At 40.1% G+C, this 23,985-nt stretch overlaps 1 protein-coding gene across 6 annotated transcripts in view; it reads left to right on the top strand.

The window, feature by feature from the left end:
• The window catches only part of LOC122815900 (alpha-aminoadipic semialdehyde synthase, mitochondrial-like), a 1,133,057-nt gene that overhangs the window by 876,559 nt on the left and 232,513 nt on the right, over positions 1-23,985 (top strand). For all 6 annotated transcript variants that reach the window (XM_044088750.1, XM_044088747.1, XM_044088751.1 and 3 more), the window contains one exon: positions 14,540-14,661. In XM_044088750.1, the coding sequence (XP_043944685.1) occupies positions 14,540-14,661 (122 nt within the window). The remainder of the gene's footprint in view (positions 1-14,539; positions 14,662-23,985) is intronic.

Here is a 23,985-nt window from a genome sequence, read left to right as displayed (position 1 = left end):
AAATCTTCACAGTATGTGCTGTGCTACACAGCATAATCCTGAGGAAATAGTTGCATCAGGATCAGCAAGAGGAAGGGGCAGACCTACCACCAATGCTAATGTCACCACAGCCATAGGCACATGAGAAGTCAGAGGAGGACCCACCAGCTGCTGTGGGTGTAGCCAGATGTAGGCATGCTCAGTATGCCCTTGCATTGGCTAAGAAACAATGCATAGCACACTCACTCACCATCTAGTGGCCTAAAACCTTCCTCCTACTCACATACATATAGTAACATTGATGCCAGGCAACTCACACATTCTTTACCTCCCCATGTATTGGCTTTATACTGTTTGCAACAGAGTCAATCCTGGACTAACACTGTGGCAACTGCTTCATTTTCAAGGTAAGTCCTGAACCTTGAGAGTATTGTTTAATAATATTATGGCATATCCTTGTATTTCATCACTTGTTACAGTAAGCAAGTAAAAGGTGGTATATTTGTGCAAACATTACCATAATATATGACAGCATAGAATTATTTGACTTATATGTATCCATTAGTAAGTAGTAGGCCTCAGGCATCAAAGAGTCACACAGTCATACCTTTCAAAAGTATTGATGATCCCTGTATGCCTTCAGTTTAGCATCACATGTTTGTACTAGAAAATCATTGATCAGAGAAGTTAGAAAGTAATGATACACATTGCAGTTTCTGACTTCACAACCATCACAATATCAAACAGGCAAGATGCAAAACAACATATCCTTGTTTGTGCATAATAGTAACTCACCTTTGCTGGCTCCAAAAGAAAAGTCTATACTGGTATGGGTCATAACAGTAACTCAGATTTGTTCCCCCACTCAGCAGAACAGCTGTACCTCTGCATGTGCCATAACAGTAATGCATATTTGCCCCCTTCAAAAGCACAGTCTGCGCTTGTTTGTGCCAGCCAGCCTGCCCTTCAGTTGTTGGCAAATGCATATCATATTATTGCCAGTTAATATCCTCACAAATCTTAAGGCCAGTAATATAGCATGGCTTATGGATTGCATGTCTCAGAGTACTGGTCAGATAACTGATGAATGACCAGGAAACACAGAAAGGTAAGACAGATGTGTATATTTGCAAGCAATGATCATAACAAGTTGTGGGACCACTAAGTGCACTACATCCAAATGCAATAATACATGTGAAAATAACAGTTTATGGTTTGATATCAGTGTACATTCTGTTGCAGTTGGTTGTGTGATGAATGACTTTAGTTCTTTGCTGCAAAGCTACTTGTGTGGCAAGGACTGATAAGGCAACCATCCTGTTTTTGAAGGTGCTTTGGAGTGAGAGTTGAAATCCAGACCTATGTAGACATATCGCATGTGTATTAACATTTTTTACTGTGTATGTCAGATATTGCATTTCATCATTTCAACTGTTTCTCCTTTTTTCTTTTCTTTTATACTAAATAATACTAAAAGACTGACAGAGAAAACAATTTGCCAACAAATGAAGAGGTGGTTGGATGTTAATGAAACAAAACCTGTGAATTGTGCACTTCTTACTTGCATTTCCAACACTGACAGACCTACATGTAACACTTTGCAAGTCTAACCTGACACACCAACCTGATGTAAGTATTTACAGGTGCCATCCCATAAACACAAACACTGAGAGAGTGCCTGCACTATGTTTACATCCCCATACAGATCCAATTTTTGGGGATTCAGCAAATCTAATGAGTTCAGACCTCATTTGCATCTTCACTGTGCTGACAACCCTGAATCTGCACTGTTGGTAACGGTGTAGCTAGGGAAACTGAAGGGGACCCAAATGTTAAACACAGAAGGGAGGATATTACTTTGGGATATATCTGCACAGAGGAGTACTGCTTTTTAGATGGATATGCCTGCATTTTGTCAGCTACATATTGCATGTTAAATAGTCTGTTTAATGGTTTTTATTTTTATTTTGATTAGCACACACTTACTACCTCTCAGTTGTACAGATTTTCACAGAATGTCCAGATTTTTGTTTCATATTTTTGGTCCATTTTTCATAAAACTGTGGTTTTCTGGCAAAACATTGACGAGTCATTAAAGATTAAAGTCAGAAAATAATGACAAACATTTGAGTTTCAGATGTCATACCCTTCAGAAAATTCATGCTAACACAAAACCTGTTATTCTGTTAACTAAGTTTGTAAAAGCAATATTTAAAAATTGTCCCTATTTTTGGGCTTTTCTCCCCAATTATTTATGGCTTTGTCCAGATTTCTTGCCCTAAAAAGTTGACAGGTATGGTCTGCAATGCGTACTGTTCATTTGTGGTGGGGGAGCAAAGCTGCATTTCTATTCTGTTACTTTTGGTACTCCCCTTTTGTTGCATCCAACCTGCTGTCACATATTAGGGTCAGTTCTATACAAATGTCTGTGTAGACTCCTTTCCTTGGCTGTATTCCAAAATTCTTGGAATACAGATGGAACACCAGCATTGAGTCTACACGGTTGCTTTCTACCTTGTTGAATTGCTCCACTAGTTGATTAGCATGATATTCATCTGCTTACGCAGCAATTAGCATGCCAATGTGTTTAACTTTTTTTCATGGGGGTGCACACCCCTACATGGTGCTTACTGAAATCTAATGTTCCCATGGCCGTGTGTGCATCACACCACGATGCAAACATGGTGAAAAACCACAGTGTGGGCTATATCGAATCACCCAGCGAGATTCTTTTTTTCTCAGCTTCTTTATCAATGATAGACTTGGAGGCCTTGTCACCATTTGTTCTTAGAGTTTATATTTATATTTAAACAGTCAAATATTTCTAGGATTTCCTATCAGTGTTTTTATCTCTAATAATAGTTTTTCTTGGAGTTTAACTGTTGTGTCTCAATTGGTAATACTACCTTTGATGTGTTTGATATTGTTAAGTTAAGCTGTGTAGAAGGGTTTCAAGAAATGAAGCCAGTGTTGCTACAAAATCCTGGGCCAGGACACCCACCATTTTGACTGGTATGCCAGGGACCAAGTCACTTCACAGTGGCTTGCTTTATATGCATAGCCTTTAAGGTATGATCCTTGGCTGAAAGGAAAAATAAATTAACTTTGACGAGGTTGCATCTTCCTGAATCTGCGAAGGATAAAAACTATGACAAGGAAATAGTGGAAAATTTCAGAGAGAAAGAGAAAGAAAGATGAAAGGCAGGAAAAGAAAAACAGAAGAATTGATAGCCATTTTGGCACTGAAGATACCCATGCCAAATGTACAACATCCACCACTGACATTAGCTTTGAGTTCAGCATCCCCAATGCCAGGACCTTCTTCCATACTTCTAACAGTCATTCCAGACCATTCACTAAAAGGTTACAAATAGACATTCTTCTGAAAAAGTGCTGTCCGTCTTTCTTTCTTCACACTCTCTGTGCATATCCTCATTCTGGTGCTCCAGGTCCTTCGAGAGTGCATTGGACTTATAGTGAGTTTGAAAGATAAGGTCATTTTTGAAAAAAAACTCCAAATCTAGGGTGGACTGAGTTGGCCAACTATCTTTTATTTTAGCTTGTTCTTCAGTTCCAGTCTTGATTCCAGTGGTTTCACAGCTGATATTAACCAAACGCTGTTGGCTTAGTATCTCTTGGTGTGGATACCATGGTACCAGGATGTCTGCATCTGACTTATTTAATGCCAAGTCTTTCAGTGCCAATGGAGTCTTGAAGCCAAGTGCTTGATTCTGGACCTTCAGCACTGTCCTCCACATTTACCCACACTGCGCCATTTTTGGTGTTGAAGTCTTTTGCATTCGAGTTGATGGCTAGCTGAGATCTCAGTCTTAGAGCTGTCTGGGTCTTTGGTCTTGGCACTTTCTTCCTTAGTGCACTTCCACTTCAGTGAGGATAGACACAACACCAGCTTGGGTAACACTGATGCCAACATGAAAATGTGTTATTTTAGACTTTCCCAACTGCACTCTCTACCTTCTGGGTGGTAGCTCCTCCTGACCATCTGACTACCTTAGTCATGAGGAGGGCATGGCAGGAACCTGACTGCACAGAGGCTACTCCCAGGAAGTCCAATAAAGTACTTCAGCCCCCCAAAAGATAGGCAACATTGGAGCAAGAACTACTTTAGTGGACTCCTTCACTGCAGCAGAATCCACCAAAAGAGGGAGCTGTGAGAAGATACAGCAGCTGCCCATCTGCCAAATAAAGAGTTTTGTGCAATGGACAGGATGGAAAAAAGTATATTCCTTGGGTATATTTGCCCCAAGGACATTAAACTAATTCATCCATGCAAACAACTTCAAAGAGACTTAATTGAACAGGCTTTAGAATATTTGATAAAGCCAGCCACTCTGGATTCCAGAAAACAGGGTGACACCCATGTGACCACAATGTTGAATATTTATATGCGCTTCATGGGGATTCTATACAATGCAGCCAATGAAATGCTGAGTGCAGCAGCTGCAAATATAACAAGGATATGTCATTTTTGGCACCATATTTGAAACTTGGCAGATAACTTCAAGAAAATGTTTACAGTGCCCCCTTATGATGGATTATATTTATTTGGAACCAAGGTTAAAGAAAAAAATGTAAAAGAGAGAGCAGGAAGGAAAGATATTGTCTTCCCTGGGCTTATGATTTGAGAGCCCTCAAGGAATCAAAAAGGATCCAAATCCCTGTTGTTTAGGAAATCCCAGCATCAGTCCTTTGATTTTTCTTCTGACAGTAATGGCCAAGGCAAAGGTGGCCCCTTTAATGGATACTGATCCAGAGACAATGGGGGGACTGCAAAACTATGGATTCAGTGGTTCCTTTGAGACAAGCAACCCCAGTGTCCTTAAAGAATTGCCCAACTGCTCCACTCTGAAGGCAGTCCAGAACCATTTATCTCTTCACTCAGTTGCATGAATGGCTGTCCTGTAGCACAGCTGGGTGAGGATAATTGTATTCAAAGACTATGTAATGCCCTTTTAATATCCTCTAGAACAGCCATTTCTACTACTCACAGAAATACCATGCCACTAGTGCAGAGTGGAAAAGAGCAAGGTAACTACTCTTTTGGAAGCCATCCAAGAGATCCAGCCAGATGATAAAGGATCAAGAGTCTTTTCAAGGGTCCAAAGAAAAGCAAGGAGCTCTGGCCAGTGCTTGAATTTCGATAACCTAAATCATTACATAGCAAAGACCCCTTTCAGAATGGTGACAATTCAGGTAATTGCCATGCAAATGACTGGATGAACTTGCTAGACCTCCATGACACCTATCCTTACATCAAGACTGCCTAGGCATCAAGGAGGCTCCTGCTCTTATCACAGGGAGCCAATCATTATCAGTTCAAAGTCCTGCCCTTTGTTCTCATTGCAGTCCTCCAGGTTTTCACTAAGTGCATGGTGATAGTCACAGCACATCTGCAACTCAAAATGATCCATGTCTCCTGTACCTAGTTGAGTGGTTCCTAGCTGCTACATCAGTGGAATTCCTCATAGATGCTATAGACTGCATACTACAACCTTGCCTACCATTAGTTATCCCAGTCCCCAAAAGTTTCACCTACTGTCCGCTCAGTCAGTGGTGTTCATAGGCTGTCATCTGGACACAACACCATTTGTACTGAGACATCCTCTTAACAGGCAAAAAACTCTAGAAAATATGACTTCCTGTCTACTTTATCATAAGTCATCATAAGTCATCTCTGGCCTATCAGATTGTACAAGTGTTCTTCAGTGTGCATTGTACGTGCAGTGATCCCAGCTTTTAGATTCCACTGATGCTCCCATTAGCATGACACAAATCTGAAGACAAAATTTATAATGGTGGCTGGATTCCTTGACTATCCTCAATAGTTACAATGGACACAGATATGGAAGCCAGTCCTATCAACATCTTGGAGATGAGGGCAGTCCTCTTAGTGCTGCAGTTCCTTCAGGACCCCTTCCTCCAGGGGTAATATCTATACAGTATCAGTAAGCAAGGAGGAGCCAGATCCTTTCCTTAGAGACCATGAGAGTGTGGCAGTGGGCAATAGCTACACACCACCTTCTGATAGCAAAGCACAACCTGGGGAAAGTCAGCTGTCTAGCAAATAGGATCATCAGACCTATATTACTGCCTCACAAGTAGTCTCTTAGGCTCAAACTTATCGTTGGCTGCTGAGGACAAGCCTGCTGCAATCTGTTTGCCTCCCTATCCATCACCAAGTGCTGCAGGTATTTTGTTCTGATCTCTCCAAAGAGACAGTCATCAACAGAAGCTCTAGTCTTGTAGTGGTCTCCTGACCTTCTTTATGCCTTTCCCCCATTCCCCCTGATAACCAGATTTTTATAGAAAGCCTCCATGTGCACAACAATAGTAATCCCCATAGCTCCATTCTAGCCTAGACAAATCTGCTTCCCCTTTCTAAGGACTTATTTAGTGGAGCAGCCATGGCTTCTGGATCCAAACCTGGAGCCAGATCTGTCATTCTAACCTTGTGGCCAACCTCACCTGGACTTGTATTCCTTCAAATGAACTGCATAGCTTTGCAAGTTCCAGTAATCTCCAAGAATCCTGTCCTATCCCAGAGTGTGGATTGACTATTGTCAGCTACTTAGAAATAATCCACATGTAAAATTCATAAGAACAAGTAAAACTTCTTTTCTGTTTGGGCCTTAAACCTAGGACTGGACCCTTTCTCTGCCTTAATTCTCTTTGTTCTATATTTCATCTCTTGCTTGTTTTGATGCTGGCTCTAACTAGTCAAAAATTAAAGTTTAATTGACAGCCATTTCCAACTTCTACACTAGTTTTCCTTCATCTTTTCTTGTGGCCCACAAATTGTACAAAGTCCTTTTGAATGGGACAGTTCTCTTGCATCCCCCAGTCAAGGATTCAACACCATCAGTTTTGTGTTCTAAATATTAACAAGATCTCCCCCTTTAAACCAGCATCCTCTGACCTAAAGTACTTGTCATGGAAGACCCTCATTTTGATAGATATCACTTAGCAAGACAGATTTCAGATATCTAGTCTTTCTATTCTGCTATTCCACAGATAGAGTCACCCTAATAATTAATCTCCATTTCATTCCAAACATGGTATCTGAGCACAACCTAAACCAACTTGCTCATCTCCCAGACTTCTTTCTGAGCCATCCTAGCAAAGGAGAATACATATTGCATATGCTAGATGTCCACAGCCAACTATATTTTTATCTTCCTAGAATGAAAACTGTACAAGATGATTCCCAGTTGTTTGGGACCTTTTCCCTGTCCAGATGGGGTTGAAATGTTTGTAAAATAACCTTGTCCGGATAGTTCTCAGGCTGTGTATCCTTTGCGTACTTCTCTAGAAATAAGCCTTTACTTTCCAAACTGAAAGCTTAATCCCCGAGGTCAGTCTCTGCTTCCATATTGTTCTTCAGGAACTCTTTGGTGGTTAAAATCTATACAGCAGTAACTTGGCCTACATTACATACCTTTTCTAAACATTACAAGTTGGATATGGTATCCAGAGCAAGACTCTGTTTTAGAGCTACACTCATCAAAGCTATCATTTAATGATTCCCCCTGGGAGACACAGGTAGCTTGGAATTCTGTCCCACAAGATGAGATAGGATAGAGAGGATCTCCTTTTTTTTTTTATCAATGTTGGAGTATTCTTTATTCATGGGATATCCTGCTGAAGGTAGCCTAGCCAGTATACCAAAGCCTTTACATCGTTCAGGCTTCGTACATCATAGGTATGTCCTGTGTGCAAGATGTAAAGTACAAATGTGACATACTGATACTTTATCCTCTGGGCTTCTTTGCCATCAGTCCAAATGCTACCTTTGAATTCAGTCTATTCCCTCTTCACCTAGCTGGTTCATCCACTGAGCCTTCTAAAGATAAGTGCCCCATTGGGGTTCCTTTCTTTTTTCCTCCCTGTAGTCTGTTTCCATGTTATCCAGGATGGGAAAATGTGAGTTTGGAAAGCAGTTTCCCCATAAAGATAAACACAAGAAGTGCCTATTTTGTTTGGGTGCTATGCACATCCATATTCTGTGTGATATTTATTAGATGTTTGCCCCAAGACACTCCACAGCCATCTGTCATCCATTTCTATTTATCTGGAAAACTATCATCTGAAACTTTTGTCTTGGGGTACAATGGCCGAATCTGCCCACCTCAAAGTTCAGTCAGTACTTAAGAAAAAAAGTAAAAAAAAAAAGAAAATTATACTAATTCTTCTTCTGTTCAGCCTCCACCAGACGTCTCCCTCAGGCTGGATGAAGAAACCACGGATTGTGTGATGCTGATTTCAGTTCCCACTGCCACGGCCCAGTTGGAGGCCGACAGTGAGCCATTTACCCACCTGCCCACTGTGACTATGCATACACCTTGAACAGATGTAGATGGGGAACCATGGCTGATTATATCCAAAGGGCCTTTGCGGATTTCTCACATTTTAGTTAGGGTACCCTCATCAAATCTAGGCAGGGGTCTGAACCTCCTAGATTTCTTAAAGCATATGTTATTTAAAAAACAGAAACAGGAAAACAAATAGGCTCCTGTTAAGGATTCTTACAAAGAGTGGCAGAACTTTACTCAGGGGTTATTTAATGCCCTTATGGCCTTGAAACCCCCAAATGGGTTCTCTGTCCCTGCTTCTTCTCCCTGGTCTTTCTCCCCTTCCAAGACACCTAGGGATTCTGATTCTTCGGTTGAAGAGTTGGATTCTGGTGAAGAATTCTTTGGATTTTCCTCCCAGGTCCACTTTTCTCTTGCCCTGGGATCTAATCAAGAAAATTTTTTTGCTCTTTACTCCCCTTTTGGAGAATTATCCTTTGGAGATACAGTGGTCCTTATGATAGAACACTTTAAGTGGGACTGTTCCCAGGTTTCTGAGGTTCAAAAGAGGTGGTATGAACTCTTACAGATGGACTTCACCCAGGCCTTCTTCAGTCTCTCCTATTTTAGCTTCTCTTTTGGATACATTTACAGCATGTTGTCAGGCTCCTGACTGTCAACCTTCAGTCCCTAGGAAGTTATACAGTTTTTATAAAGTTCCTGAGGATCACAAACACTTGTATAAAAGTCCTTATCTGATCCCGCTGCCATCCAAATTGATATACTCTTCCAAACTTTTAAATTCTGACAAGGACAGCCATGCTGTGAAGAAGAAGGGGAAACAAAGTGTGTACTTTAGCTACTTTGGCTTTTAGGGCTATTAATTATCAGACCCACATGACTAGATATGTCCTGGCTCTTGTCTCTCATCTCCAGGGGGGGGTGGGGTGTTAACTGATATGCTTGTTTTGGACAGTAACGCTTCTGCTTTTTAAGTTTTGAGCTTTGCCTCTCAGGTAGCTCAGCATTCCATTAAATGCAGCTATAATGCTACTGATGCTCCTTCCAGAGCATTTGCATCTGGTTATGTGATGAGGAAATATTCTTGTTTGCGCCCTCAAGAACATTAAGGCCAAACTTTTACATTCTTCCTTAGAAAACCAGAATCTTTTGGGCATTGCTGCTGCAGAATTGGTTAAAACCTTTTAGGATAAAGATAAGGTTATGCAAGACCTGAAGCACATTTTTGTTTCCCTGTATCAGTTTCAAACCGTCCATCTAAATCTTCTTTTCTTCATAGGCAGTCAAGACAACCTGCTATGAGTAAGAGGGTCACTAAGCATATTTTCCCAAAACCACTCAGAAATCTAGTGGCAAAAAAACTTTTACTGACAAACTGCCCTGTCTGACATCCAGCACCCCCTTCAGCTTGGCCAGATTTCTGTCTCTCAGGCCAACCCTTTCTTTTTCTGTTTGGCAGTAGAGAACCACAGATGCCAGGATGCCCAGCATCATCCAACTTGGTTATTTTGTGACTTGGAAGTCCCTTTCTCCATTTTCCAGCCTTTCTCAGCCACCTTGCCAGCTTCCTCATTGTCCTTTTGTTCTGCGGGATCGGGTGGAACATGGAACCATCCAACGTGTTCCTTTGTCTCAGCAGGGAACAGGATTTTATTCATAGATTCATAAATTGTTACTAGGCTAATGATCCGGGACCTTTCTACACCTAGAAAAGTTTTCCTGAAAGACTAGTGATGTCTGTATCCAATCAGGACATTGAGGGCCATGCATTTATAATCTATCTTGTCCATAAGGAACATGGAAGCCAAGTCTGGTGTAAATTTCCTATTCCCTACCCACTGGTTGGGTTTGTGTTAAAACTGTGTAGTAGACAAACTCAGCTTCACATGGATGGGAAACCTGCTCTGTACGAGATCAGTCTCTGGGATACATATCTGTTTCTCTAGCATATTCTGTTTAAGTCACAGACAAAATTCAGCTCCTTAGACTTTGTATTTCTGGTACTCTTTGACTTACGAACATGCAAGTGATTCATAAGTGTGGGGTTTGCAGATGCCTTGTAAGCCAGGCATAGATCACCCCTCAGCAATTTATTGGAGACTGAGCAGAGAGACAGGGATTTAGGGCACTCTGCATAAGACAAGTTTGTTATACCTTGTATTCTTCTTGTAGGGAACCTTTGAGGTCACTCACGTTGCTGCTTATGTCTGATCAGGTACATACAGAAGGGAGCATTGTTCTCTATGATTGGTCTGATAAGGGCAAAGTACAGTGGGATACTAACCTCTTTGGACCTAGATGCCATACCCTTACTTATAAGTTGTGCAACATAAAAGGATTTTCACACCACTGTGGCCATGTGGTGGTCAAAGTTAATCTCGATGTCTAAATGTATTATTACACATAATAATGTATATATTACTGTCTACTCTTCCAGAATGTTTCTGTTTCCCAGAAAGAAGGATTCATGGAGGCCCGTCCTACATCTATCCTTTCTCAATGCTTTTCTCAAGGTTAATTTCTTCAGGATGCTGTTTCTTGAGACACTTTTCCTTCTGTTGCCTCGGCAAGATTTTCTGGTATCTCTGGATCTGAAGGATTCTTGCCTTCTTATTCCTATTCACATTCACTTCAGGAAGCTGTTTCCTCCTCTCATTATCAGTTCTCTGTTTTGCCTTTTGCTCTCTCTAGAGCTCCAAGGGCCTTTACCAAATGTCTGGCCCCTGTGGTAGCCTTCTGATGACTTCAGAAAATTGAAATATTCCCTTAATTAGGTGACCTTGAAATGCAAGCCTCCTCTCAGCAGCTCCTAATTCAAAATCTACACTTCACTATGCATCTTCTGTTCAGTTTGGGATTCGTCCTCAATCTCAAAGCCTGTGTTGACACCCTGTCATTACCAGGTGATTATGAGTTGCAGGATTTTAACCATGGAAATGTTTGCTTGCCTTCTGCCTCCTAAGGTCCACTCTTTGACAGCTTATTTCCTCTCTTCTTCCTCTTCTCATTCGTCTGGCCAAGCAGTTTCTCCAAGCACTGAGGTCCATGGCATCCACCATTTCCCTGGTTCCTTTGGCCAAATGGAGGAAATGTCATTGGTATCTCATGACTATTTTCCTCCAGCACTGCCACCCTCTGGAGTATCTGGTTCCTGTCTTACCTTGTTTCAAGCTTAAGCTCCAGTAGTGGAATCATCAGATTTCCCTAAATCTAGGTGTGTCTTTTAAGGTTTCTGTCCTTAATCAGGAGCTGTACAGGGATGGTTCTGATCATGGTTGGGGAGTCTCTTCCAACAACCAAAAGGTCCAGGGTCTTTCGTCCCATCATCAGATGACAGACCATGTCAAGATCAAAGAGATAAGTACTTTATTCAAAGCTCACCAGGCTTTTCACTCCCTTTGGGTTCCAGGTCCTCTAAATGTTTTTACAGACAATGTTACAGTTATGTGGTACATCAACAAGAAAGGGGGCACACTATCTTAGTTTATTTGAAGGCTGGCTGTTCAGGATTGGGATTTTACAGATTGTCATCACCTGTTTCTTCAGGTGGTTTGCATCTCTTCAGAACACACTCTAGTGCCAGACTTCTTGAGTAGGTCCAGGAAGACCCTTCACAAATGGATGCTTCACTGGGAGATGCTTCTGGATATTGTACATTGGTGGGATAGTCTTTAGGTAGATCATTTTGCCTCCCATCTGAACAGGCAACTTCCCCAGTTATGTTACATAGTGCCAAGTTCTCTGGCTTGGAAAGTGGATGCCATGTTTTTGTTTTGTAAGGGAATGTTTCGGAATGCCTTTCCTGCTCTTCCTCTACTACCGTGTGTCCTGCACAAGGTCATGTGGGGCACACTCAAAATCTTGCTCGTGAATCCCTTTTGGACCGCACAGCACTAATTCCCCCTTCTATTTTACCTGGCCAGGGGCAGTCATCACTAGTTACCTCACAGGATGGATCTTCATGCACAAGACAAGGGATCTGTCATTTGTCCTCACTTGTCCACACTTCACCTGACACATTGGGTGATAGGGTTTTGAGTCCCATCAAGCACCAGTTTTCTAAGGACATGTTTCAGGCTTTGCAGGAGGCCAAAAAACCCACTACTAGAAAATTCTATGAGTATAATGGAAGAGATTTTCTGTTTGGTGTCTTAACTATGACCAGGACCATTTTTCTGTGGAGATACTGACCGTCCTTTCTCATTTGTGTGAGTTGCTCAATTCTGGTTTGGCATATTCCTCTGTTAAAGTTCATTTGTCAGCAACTTCTGCCTGCCTGCCTGCCCCTGAATCCAACTTTGGCTTCTAGATTTGAAGTCAGACAATTTTTAAAAGATGTCCTTCTTATCAAGCCTCCAAGAAAGCCTATTCCTCCTCCTTGAGATCTTACTTTTGTTTACGAAAAATTGGCTCCGTCCCCTTTTGGGCCTGCTGGTGGCTCTTACTTCTACCAAGAGGGTTTCGGAACTTCAAGCGCTCATGGTGGTTCCTTCTTTTTTTGTTTTTTTCTCGAGGACAGGCTATCTCTTTCTACCAGTCCTTCTTTTATGCTGAATGTGATTAATGATTTGTAATCAGGTCATTCATCTTCCTTCTTTTTTTTTCTTCTCTACAGACGTCAAATGACAGGGTACTACACACCTTGGATTTACACAGACAGCTCAGATATTACGTGGATAAGACAAAACATATCTGAGCAGTGTCTAAGCAAACCCTCTCCTCATGGATTTGTAAGGCAATTTCATTCTGCTATTCTTTTCATGAAAAGCAGCTAGCCTCTTCTGGTCGTGTTCATTGTACCAGGGCAGTGCCCTCTTCTGGTGCTTTTTGAGGGTCTTGTTACTAGATCTAGCTAGGAAGCTGCTACTTGGTCTTTTGTCCACAGCTTTAAGAAAACATTACAGACTGGATGTCATTCCCAGGGATAGGGCAGGATTTGTCAGGGCCAGCCTTCATGGGTTTGTGAAGGGTTCTTCTGTGGCTTCCTCTTCACGTACTTTCCAGTAGATTTTGTAATCCCCCAAGAATAAAGGATGCTGCAACAGGGACAAGGACATAGTAGAGCTGTGAACGTTCTTACCATAACAGTAAATTTCCTGCTTCTCACTTTTGCAGTATTTTGTCCCTCTGTCCTGCTTCTTGTTAATTTATGTTGCCTCCCTTCTGGTCAAGAGTTTTTCCTTACATCTTTTTCATGTTCTTATCCCCTTCCTGAACGTTAATCTTATTGTCTTCTCTGGGATTGCTCTAGGTCTGCTGGGCACTTTAGTTCTGAGAATTAGGCATTGTACATCACAAATGTACCTAAAGCCTTGCGCATAGGACTAACATCTGACATATGACACCTAAACGGTGTAAAGGCTTTGGTACACTGGCTGGATAATAGACTGTCCCTGGCAGGATGTCCCAAGATTGAAGAATACTGCAACAGTGAGAACTAGGACATCTGCTATTATTGTAAGATCCTACAAAAATGTACTTTATGTATTTACCATAACACTGGAAACTTTTCATCCCTCATCCTTCTGATTAAGCAACATATCCACCATCCCCCTACCAAATTTTCATAGCCTTTCAGAGGGACCTGGTAGGCCTGTTTGAAATATTTCTGTCCCTCACTCCAGATCCTAAGTGCAATACTCTTTCAGCATTTTCTTTCAGTCCTTACTGGATATGCAGCAAATGTAATCTGTGAGAGGAGTGAAGAGTGGTGCATTGTGGGAGGTTTTGAAGAAGCTCGAGGCTAGGGGCACAACTGTAGTTACCAGATCAGATCTGACAAGAGGTTCTGTTCCTACAAGTTGAATCAAACAGACCAGAGATGAAACATATCCAGCTAAGCGTATAACTTCTGTTTTGTTAAAGTAGCAAGTATACAACGTGTTTAATTCCCAATAGTCATGCAACAGTTTTCATTTGTTACTGTCTATACCTTTCATTCCTGAGTGCTCTGAACTTCAGTAGTCTAGATTATTACAAACTTGTTATACAATGAGGTACAATCTGCAAAGCCAATATGCAACTTTACGCTTTCATTTTAAGAAATAGTTTCATGTACCTCAAATGACTGACTAACAATCAAAATACAAACCACCAGTAGTAAACCTACTTCTGTTGACAAAAAAAAACATGATATTGTGTTTTCAATAGTTTTTAATTTTCTGGGATTAGGTTTACAATTTAATAAATAATGAATTTTTATCAGTGAGTAATGTATATTCTTGTTTCAGAGAGCGTACTCAATTTGCATCAGTGGACACAAAAAAAAAAGTTTTGATCCTTGGATCTGGTTATGTATCTGGCCCTGTCATTGATTACCTAACTAGAGATTCCAGTACTGAAGTCACACTTGGTACGTATTTTTTATTTTTCTTTATTTTATCAACTTATTATCTCATTTATTCATTCATTTCTAAGTTATATGAGAATATCAGTAAATGCTTTGTCTGGTATCAGGACTGAACGAAAGATGTAGCACATAAATTAGAATTGTCTAAAGAATGCTTAAATATAAGAATTATTTAATACAGGTAACATTGCCACTCGTCTGCCATGATAAGTTTCTCATTAATTGTTCTAGAATGTTTTGAGGAAATACTGTAATTTCATTTAAAATGCATACATTGTTTTTTTTAATCAGAGGTTCATAGGTATGTACTAGGCTAGCTGCCTTTGCGGGCTATTTTAAGCCTAACCAGTTTCCCTTTATATGCTTGAAATAACCTATCCCATCTGGGAAGAGATTGTTCTTACCCATCCCGTGGCTGATTAATTGTATATTACCCCTAATGAGAATAACTGGGATCATACCATAGATAATTTGAGGGGACCCATGCATGGGATAAAACATTTAAGAGATGCAGCTGTCCATTAGTAGTACAGGGGGCAGTCCTGGGGGAAATGTTCTGTTTCCCAGCGATAGATCTAAGTTGCACTTGAAAATGGGCAGGAATGTACTTTGTTTTATGTGGATGGGGAGTCTGTACCATTGCAGTAGTATTCTGTGCAAAATATACCTGTCCCTCAAAACCATTCTATTGATGTTGGAATAGAGGTTTAGATCCCAAAACCAGGTATTTCTGATGCCATTTTACTTGCTGATGTGCAGTAAATTAATCAGTAATGGGTCGGAGAATGCCTTTGTATGCCAAACATAGGTCACTTGGCAGTTTGTAGAAAATTGAGTATAGTGACAGCGTTTTAGCCGGTCCATATAGGGCATGTTGTTTAGGCCTTGTATCAATTTACTAAGGTATTTCTGTGGGCATTCCAGTTTTTGCACTTGTCTGGACAGATACATGCCAAAGGGGGCATTATATTCACTGATTGGCCTAATGAGGGCTGAGTAAAGAAAACAATGATATCCCCAGATTTAGACACAATCCCCTGTTTATAAGCTGTACAATGTACATGATAGACAGACTTTCTTACAACAATGGACACAGGTTGGTTTAAAGTTAGGTCACTGCCCACATAAATTCCCAAATCCTGAGCAATTGAGTCAACTCTTTGAGTAGCATTGTCAATGTATAGTTTCCTAGGGTAGATAACTTCCCAAAAGATTCAGTAATTAATTTTTTTGGCATTTAGTTTCAGATCATATTTCAGTCTATGCAAATAACTACAGTAGTTAATACACTGTTGTGTATTTGTTTATTGTGTTACTTCCTAACATTAAGTGATGTCCTGCAGGCTACAAAATCAAGAATTAATGTAAGGAAATGGGTTAAGCGATACCACAATGTAGCTGCTTTGTGTTTAGAAAGGTAATGTTATTCTTTGGAGATAATTTAATAAATTGCCACCGTTTTATGATGCTGAAACTATATATCATCAAAGTACATTAAGCAGGTACTGCTTTAGTTATAATAGCTACCCTTCAATGTTCATTACTCAAGACATATTTTTATTTTTAGCAGTTGTTACCAATGAAAAGGAGAGCAGAGATAGTAAAACAATGTAAATTTAATTAAAAAATAGCATAGTTTTTGTTGTGACAACATACAGAATAGTTCACTAGACAAAACATAGCATCATTTCTGTTGAAATGATATGTGTTTAACAGTTGTGGACTTGCAGCCCATCCAGAATTTGTTTCCCTACCTTGCTGCCACTGAAGTTTTCAGTAGGCTCCTGTCCCTGTTGTCCCTGAATTGGATAAAGCATGTGGCAAAAACTGCATGAATAACTGATAAACAGTTTAGCATACTGTGAATACTGATATTTATACCCATAATGCAGTAGGCAGTTCTTTCATGCTTTGACTATAGACTTCACCTGTTGTAATTTAACCACATAGTGGTTCTTACCACAGTAATTTATTAATCTAAGTTAGACAAAGACACCATCGTAAAGTGAATGCCTGTAGAAATCTCAAGCAGGATTTATCCTATCTTACAGTGTCACCATGTTTAACAGGAGTGGATCATAAAATAGCAAGTGTTCTGCATGCATTTTTGGCTCAGCTATCTCTTCAATTGCTTCATGTAATGCAGACATCTCGTACTGCTTTCCTTTGCCAATGCAGTTGTTAATCTCCTTTTTAAAAATATGGAATTTGCATTACTGACAGCTTTTTTTAGAAGAATCCCTGGTGTGAGAGTTGTTATTATCTTCTAAAGTTCTTAATGTACTTAAAATTAAAGGGTTAAGATGACAATTTTGTACTTTTAAATGTATGCAGGGAGCCCCAACTCAGTATTTTTTTCTTCATACTCCTGTTTGGATCTACTAATGTGCTTTGGATTTATAATATCAAGGTGTTATCCAAAAATAATATCTGTCACAGTCAGAATGTAGTTATGTAAATACCATAATATAGCAACTGAATGGCAAAATGCTTGGCACAGTTGCAATCGAATACAATAAACAGGTACAGGGATGACCATCTCTAAATCCAAAAACAAAATGTCTGTAAAGATACAAAAATTAAGTTTGAGAAAAATTATAATGAAAGTGAAGCATATTTTAGATATCATAAGAAAACGTAACAAAGGAAACAGATTATTGTTACAGAAGCCTTTATTACTTATTTTTATTTATTGGACATTTGTTAACCAGGTTAGTCCATTTTAGGCCCATTTTCAGTGGAGACCCCAGGAGAAGAGCTCCAATACAAAAACAATACAAATATTTATGAAATTTATGTTTGAGTTTAACAACAAGAACAAGTAATAGGAGGTCAAATAAAGATGTTAACAAGTCTAGATCAAAAGTTAAATACAAGTGATGATTCCGTTTAGGTTTAGATACAAAATGTATATACAAATGATGATACAAGTTATGTAACATAAAATTAAAAATAGTTGTAAAACCTGTAGATTGAAAAATGAAACTACAGATGACCTACATAAAGATACTATGTACACGGATCATGAGCTGGACAGGAAGTTCTTTATCTAGTTTTTGAAACTGTTACTGTGTACAATGTTTCTAATATTATACGAGGGTTTGTTCCAGGCTTGTGACACAGAGTATTTGTATATGACTTTGCCAATGTTTTTGATAGGTTTGTAAATTTCTAGGAGCTGTTGATCCGAGTTGCAGAGAGAGAGAGAGAGAGAGAGATTTGGGTATAGAAGGATACTAGACAGGAAAGGGGAGGGGCAAGCAGTAGGTTTGTTAAGGATGGAGTGTGTGATGTGTATTTCTTTAACTGCCATTTGAATCCACACAAAAAACTTGCTATAGCTTCCATCTATCTACCTCCTAGCAACAATCTGCTCATTCTAGAAAACATCCTATCCTGGTTCTCCCACAATATACCATACGAGACACTTATACTAGGCGATGTCAACATAGACTGGTCCAAACTCTCTACTGACTCGCCCCAACTCAGCATCTTCCTTCATGGATTCCACCAACTTAGATCATCACCCACTCGCTTCAATAAAAATTCTATTTCCAGCTCCATAATAGACTGGATCCTTACCAATACCCCCCAACCACTACTACAATCCCATCACCTTACCTGATTCCCTTAGTGACCATCTGCCTACCTCCATCCTTAGACACTATTACCATACTCCCAAACCCCACCTTATCAAGGACTGTCGTAAATTATCCACTTTCAATTCTTCCCTCTTCAACTCTATTCTTTACAGCACAGATTGGTCCATACTTAAACAGCTCCCCCTAAATGACGCTGTCAGCACTTTCAATAGCATTTTTAAGTACTCTAGATTCCTTAGTTCCATCTAGAAAGATCACAGTAAAATCAAATCATGCTCCCTGGCTCTCCAAAGAGAGTATGTCCCTCATGAAACAAAGAGACAGCACGTGGAAAGCCTGGATTAAATCTAAACAACCACCACTTCTTCTCAAATATAGACAACTGAGGAACCTTGTAAAAAAACTTACCACTAATGACAAAAAGTCATACTACAGTTCCGCCCAGCTTAATAACAAATCCAATCCCTGGAAATTTTGGTTATCTCTCAACACCATTCTCTATCCTGGAAGTCTCTCTAATCCCTCCCCATACCCAAACTCTTCCCCTCAAGAAACTGCCACCCTCTTAAACAAACACTTTATCTCTTCCATCCAAAATCTCATAAACACCAGTCCTAACTGTACTTTTATACCTACCCCTCCTAATCTAACTAACTTAACTTTGTTTTCCTTTCAGCCTGTTCCACTACTTATATAAAATCTCTACTGCTCAAACTAAAACCATGCTCTCCTTCCACTGACAAATTACTTCCTACATTCCTCAAACTTCCTGCTGACTCTATTGCCTATCCTATATCTATACTAATAAACAGATCTATTCTTGAATCAACTGTCCCTACCCGCTGGAAATCTTTCTTTACTATCCCTCTTCATAAAGGTGGAAGCTCCACAGAATCTTCAAACTACCGACCCATTGTCATTCTGTCCCCCCTCTCTAAGATACTAGAAAAAATGTATCCACTCTCAGCTTCTCAATCACCTCCTTAGCCACCACTTGCTTACCCCTACCCAGCACGGATTTTGTCCCCACCATAGCACCACCACTGCTCTCCTCTCCTTCGCACACACCATTGCTGAGGCCCTAGACAACAATAAACTCATTTCCTGTCTCTTCCTAGATCTCTCCAAAGCTTTCGATACTGTCTCTCATCCTCTACTATTATCCAAACTTACTAGCCTACAGCTATCCCCCTCCTCACTTGCTTGTTTCAATAGTTACCTTTCTGGCAGGGAACAATCTGTCAAATAGCTCTCAGCCTCCTTCCACTTTCTTCCCATCTCTACTGGTGCTCCTCAAAGATCTATCTTAGGGCATCTTTTGTTTAACATCTTCACTAATGATCTTTTCACCTCTTGTAAAGAATCGTCACTCATTCAATATGCTGACGACTCCACACTTACCTCCATCTCTGATAACATTTCCGTACTACACTCCCTGAGCCAACAAGTCCTACTATCCACTGAACAATGGCTTCCTCACAACCTACTGATCCTTAATCCCAAAAAGACTAAACTCCTACTTTTCCTTCCCCGTTCTCATTCTCACCATAAAACCTCCTTTGTTATTACATCTTCTAATAATACAACTATCCAACCTAATAACCACACAAAACTCCTAGGGGTCATTATTGATGATGAACTAAAGTTTAACCTACACATACACCAATGTATAAAAAGAACACACCAGAAATTAGGCCTACTTTATCAAAACAAAAAATTCCTGACTCCTGATGCTAGACTTACCCTGGGACAAGCCCTCCTCCTCACTACCCTTCTATATGCCACCCAGTACTAACCAACATTCAGGCCACCACCCTTAACAAACTTCAACAAACATACCATCAAATAGCCAGATTCATTACTAACTCCCCATACACCTCACACCACTGCATTGCTTTAAACTATCTCCAATGGCTTGAACTTCCTCAACTACTGCTACTTTATCAATTTCACATGCTTCACTCTATCCTTTATAAACCCTCCTCCTATCCATCTCTCTCCTCCTTAGTCTCTACACTCCATCCTGAACCCTCCACACTTCTAATCAACAACTACTTAACATTTACTAGCCTACAAAGTCTGTTGGCAAACTACTCTATAAACACTCAGTCGCCCATGCCTGGAACAGACTTCCCCTTGACTTACATTCAATTTCACATACCCCCCACTTTAAAAATGAACTAAAAACATATTTTCTCAATTCCAGGACCTGCCCTTGCAATGACCCCACTTAGTCCCCCTCCCACTTGCCCTTACTGAGATTCCTACTTAGTCCCCCTATACACCTCACATAAGGTATTTGCATAAATACTTAGTCCCCCTATACATCTCGCATAAGGTATGTGAATAACTCCACACATATAGCAGTAATATACAGATACTTTGTTTTACTCTCAGCCTATTGCATTATCTCACAATAAAACTTTGTTTCATATTTTTCATTTTTTCTCCTTCTCCATACTTGGAACTTTAACTTGTTTGTATGTACTCAACAAATGTAAGACTCTAGCTCTGTATTATTGCCTCTCACCTCAATATTTTTGTGTAGTATTATACTTTGTAATAGAAATTTATTTGTTAAAATGTAAAATTGCTTCTCACCTCAATACTTTTGTGTAATATTATACTTTGTATTAGAAATGTATCATTGGAGCTTTTCTCCTCGGGTCTCCACTGAAAATGGGCCACAAGCCCAGTTGGACTAACCCGGTTAACAAATGTCAATAAATAAATAATTGTGATAGAAGCAGTTGCTGGGGGAATTCAAGCCACTGAAGTTTCTTCAGAGCAAGGCAGTGGTAAGAATTGTAAGGTTGATTGGAGGCAAATCCAGTTTTCGTATTATATGTTTGTTCTAGTTTGGTGATTATTTGTATGAATCTCTGCTGCTCTTTATTCATTTGTCACATATGTCATGAATGTATGTAGTTTTTGTATCCATATTTGTGTGGAAGTTTTCTCCTCGAGTCTCCACTGAAAATGGGCCAACAGCCCAGTTGGACTAACCTGGTTAACAAAAGACAAATAAATAAATAAATAATGAACTGGTTTGTAAGTATTGAAGCGGCATAGAGAAGGTAGGGAAGGAGGAATGCGTGAGCTAAAGAGAGTTTGGATTCAGCTGAAAGGTATTTTTTGTTCCTATAAAGTAACCCCAGTTACTGATGTGTCTTTTTAATACACTGCTGATCATCAATTATGGTACCAAGGAGCTTAGTGTGAGATTCTACTTTGATTATGGTGTTGTCGAATGAAGAGATGGTGAAGGTGGTTTTGTGACTGGAGAGTGATTTGGGGAGAAATAGAGGGAATTTGGGTTGTTTTGGGTATAAGATGAGTTGGTTTTCTGTTAACCATCTTTCAGTAGCAAGGAAAGAGTTTTGGGTAAGTGAGTGAAGGTGGGTTATGTTGTCAGAAAGGGAAGTGAGAGTAGAGTCATAAACATATTGTATAATAGAGAAGTTGCAGCAGGAAGAGTGGAGGTTATTAGTAAAGATATTGAAAAGAAGGGGTCCATGAATAGAGCCTTGTGGTATACCTGCTTGAATAGGTAGGAAGGGGGAGCAAAAGGTGTGCCATCTGACAGATGGATGCCTGTTGGTAAGTTAGCTGCAGAACCAGTCAATAGTGGAGGTGGAAAGGTTGAGATGAGATAGTTTAGTAAGTAGCTTAGTGCAAGATACTGTACTAAAGGCTTTTGAGAGGTCAAGGAATAGACAGGATACCCGTTGGTTGTTGTCTCTAGCCTCCGCTACTGTATGAGTGAAAGACAGACGGGCACTAGCCTTGCTATGGTTTGTTCAAAACCCATGCTGCGTAGAGGTCAGGAGGTTTTCTTGGATTAGATATTTGAGAAGCTATGTATGTATACATTTTCTGAGGAGTTTAATGAGAGGGGAAACGATTTCTATTGGTCTGAAATTGGAAAGGTCCTTTATGAATAGATATTGTATACAATGATTTCCAGATGTCAGGGACAGTAGATTCTTGGACTGATCTGTTTATTAGTATTGAGATAATGTAGGCTATAGGGTCAGTGGCAAGCTTGAGAAAGAGAGGAGGCAGTTTATCAGCAGAGGGTGAACATGGATTTAGTTTAAGCAGAAGAGATTTTATGGAGCTCTGGGGATGAGTTCAACAGAAAAGAGGGTTATGTTGACAGAAGTAGCAGATGCAGTGAGTGGGTTGTTTTTATGGTCAGAGTGTATTAGTTTGTGGATGGAATCAATGAAGGAATTGTTGAAAAGGGTGGCTGTTTCTTGCGGAGTATTGTTTAGGTAGGGGTTAAAGGATGTAGGATTTCCAAGGTGGAGGATTTTGTTGATGTTGCTACAGACATTTTTTGGATTAGAGTGGTGGTAGGTTTGGGCATTAATGTAGAATTTTTTCTTGCCTTTGTTGATTTGCTTTTTGGTAAGGTTTCTGAGTTCTTTGCATTTTTGGAGGTGTGAAGGGGATTTGGATTTTAGCCAGGTTTTCCAAGCACTGTCTCTTTTATGTATAAGGGATCAAGTGTCTTTTGTGATCCAGGAGGCATAGTTTTCTTTTATTCTAATTTTCGTAAGCTGTGCTAGGGAGTTACGGATTTCAAGGAAAATGTGATTGATTTCAAGTACTGCTTCACTGAGGGGAAGGTGATGGAGGCTGGACCAGTTAATGGATGAAAGTTTACAGCTGAAAGTTTCAACACTGAAACTGCAAGGTTTATGGCAATCCCTATACAGGTGAGACCTAGAATGTTGAACAGAGTGTTTTTGGATATGGGTGGGGAGGTGGTCACTTATGGAGTTGGGTAGAGTGTAAGGGTTATAGTAGAGTTTTGGATCAGTAGTAAGGATCCAGTGAAGGATTGAGCTGGTATTAGCAATTTTATTCCAGCAAGTGGGGGAAGAAATTAGTTGGGTAAAACCATGGAGATTTTAGCAAAGTTTTTTCCAGACTATATTTACGTTACCAAGGATGCTTGTTTCATAAGATATGTTGTCAGAAAAACAGGACAATATATATTCTAGGATGAGGATGCTATTACCTGGTGGGATGTACATGGATGTTATAGCAAACTTCTTATGGGTGTTAATGTGGCAGTTGAGAATTAGTAGTTCAGCTGGATGGAAGTTAGGAAGAGGAGTAGGTAAGGAGGTGAGTTTAAGTTGTTCAAAATAGAGAATGGCAACTCTGCCACCTTTTTTTTAGAGATTCTGTTTTGGAGGAAGATCTTTTATCTGGGAGGTAAGATTTCAGTGTTTGAAATGTGGGGCTTTAGCCAGGTTTCAGATAAGGTTAGGATATGTGGAGAAAGACAGGTTATCCATGAATGGAGATTGGTGGTTTTATTGAGTAGACTTTGCATGTTGAAGGTTAAGTTTTTGGGAGTGGAGTGGGTAAGGGGATAAGGATGGTGTGAGGTGGAAGAAGGGGTGGATTGGAGTAGGCAGGACGTGGGGGGAGTGGAGAGGTGGAGGGGCCAGGACTGGGGTGAATGTCACCAGCTAGTAGAATGGTTCTTGCTAATAGGTTAGTTATTGATGAAAAGGGTAGTAAGTGTTGATATTTTGCTTAAGTTGTGGGTATAGAGGGGTAAGAGGTACAGTTCTGTGTGACACATCAGAATGAAAGTGGCTTTCAAGCTGGGAATGCTGGCGGTTAGATGACTGACATGTGAGACAGGTGTGTGAGACAGGTATACCTGAGAAATGAAAATGAGGAGAGCTACTTTACACGATAT

Source organism: Protopterus annectens, chromosome 11.part0, assembly GCF_019279795.1.
Source record: "Protopterus annectens isolate FY-2018-M chromosome 11.part0, PAN1.0, whole genome shotgun sequence".
Taxonomy (NCBI): domain Eukaryota; kingdom Metazoa; phylum Chordata; order Ceratodontiformes; family Protopteridae; genus Protopterus; species Protopterus annectens.
The sequence above is the reverse complement of the archived record's forward strand: the minus strand, read 5'-3'. Positions and strand labels throughout refer to the sequence as shown.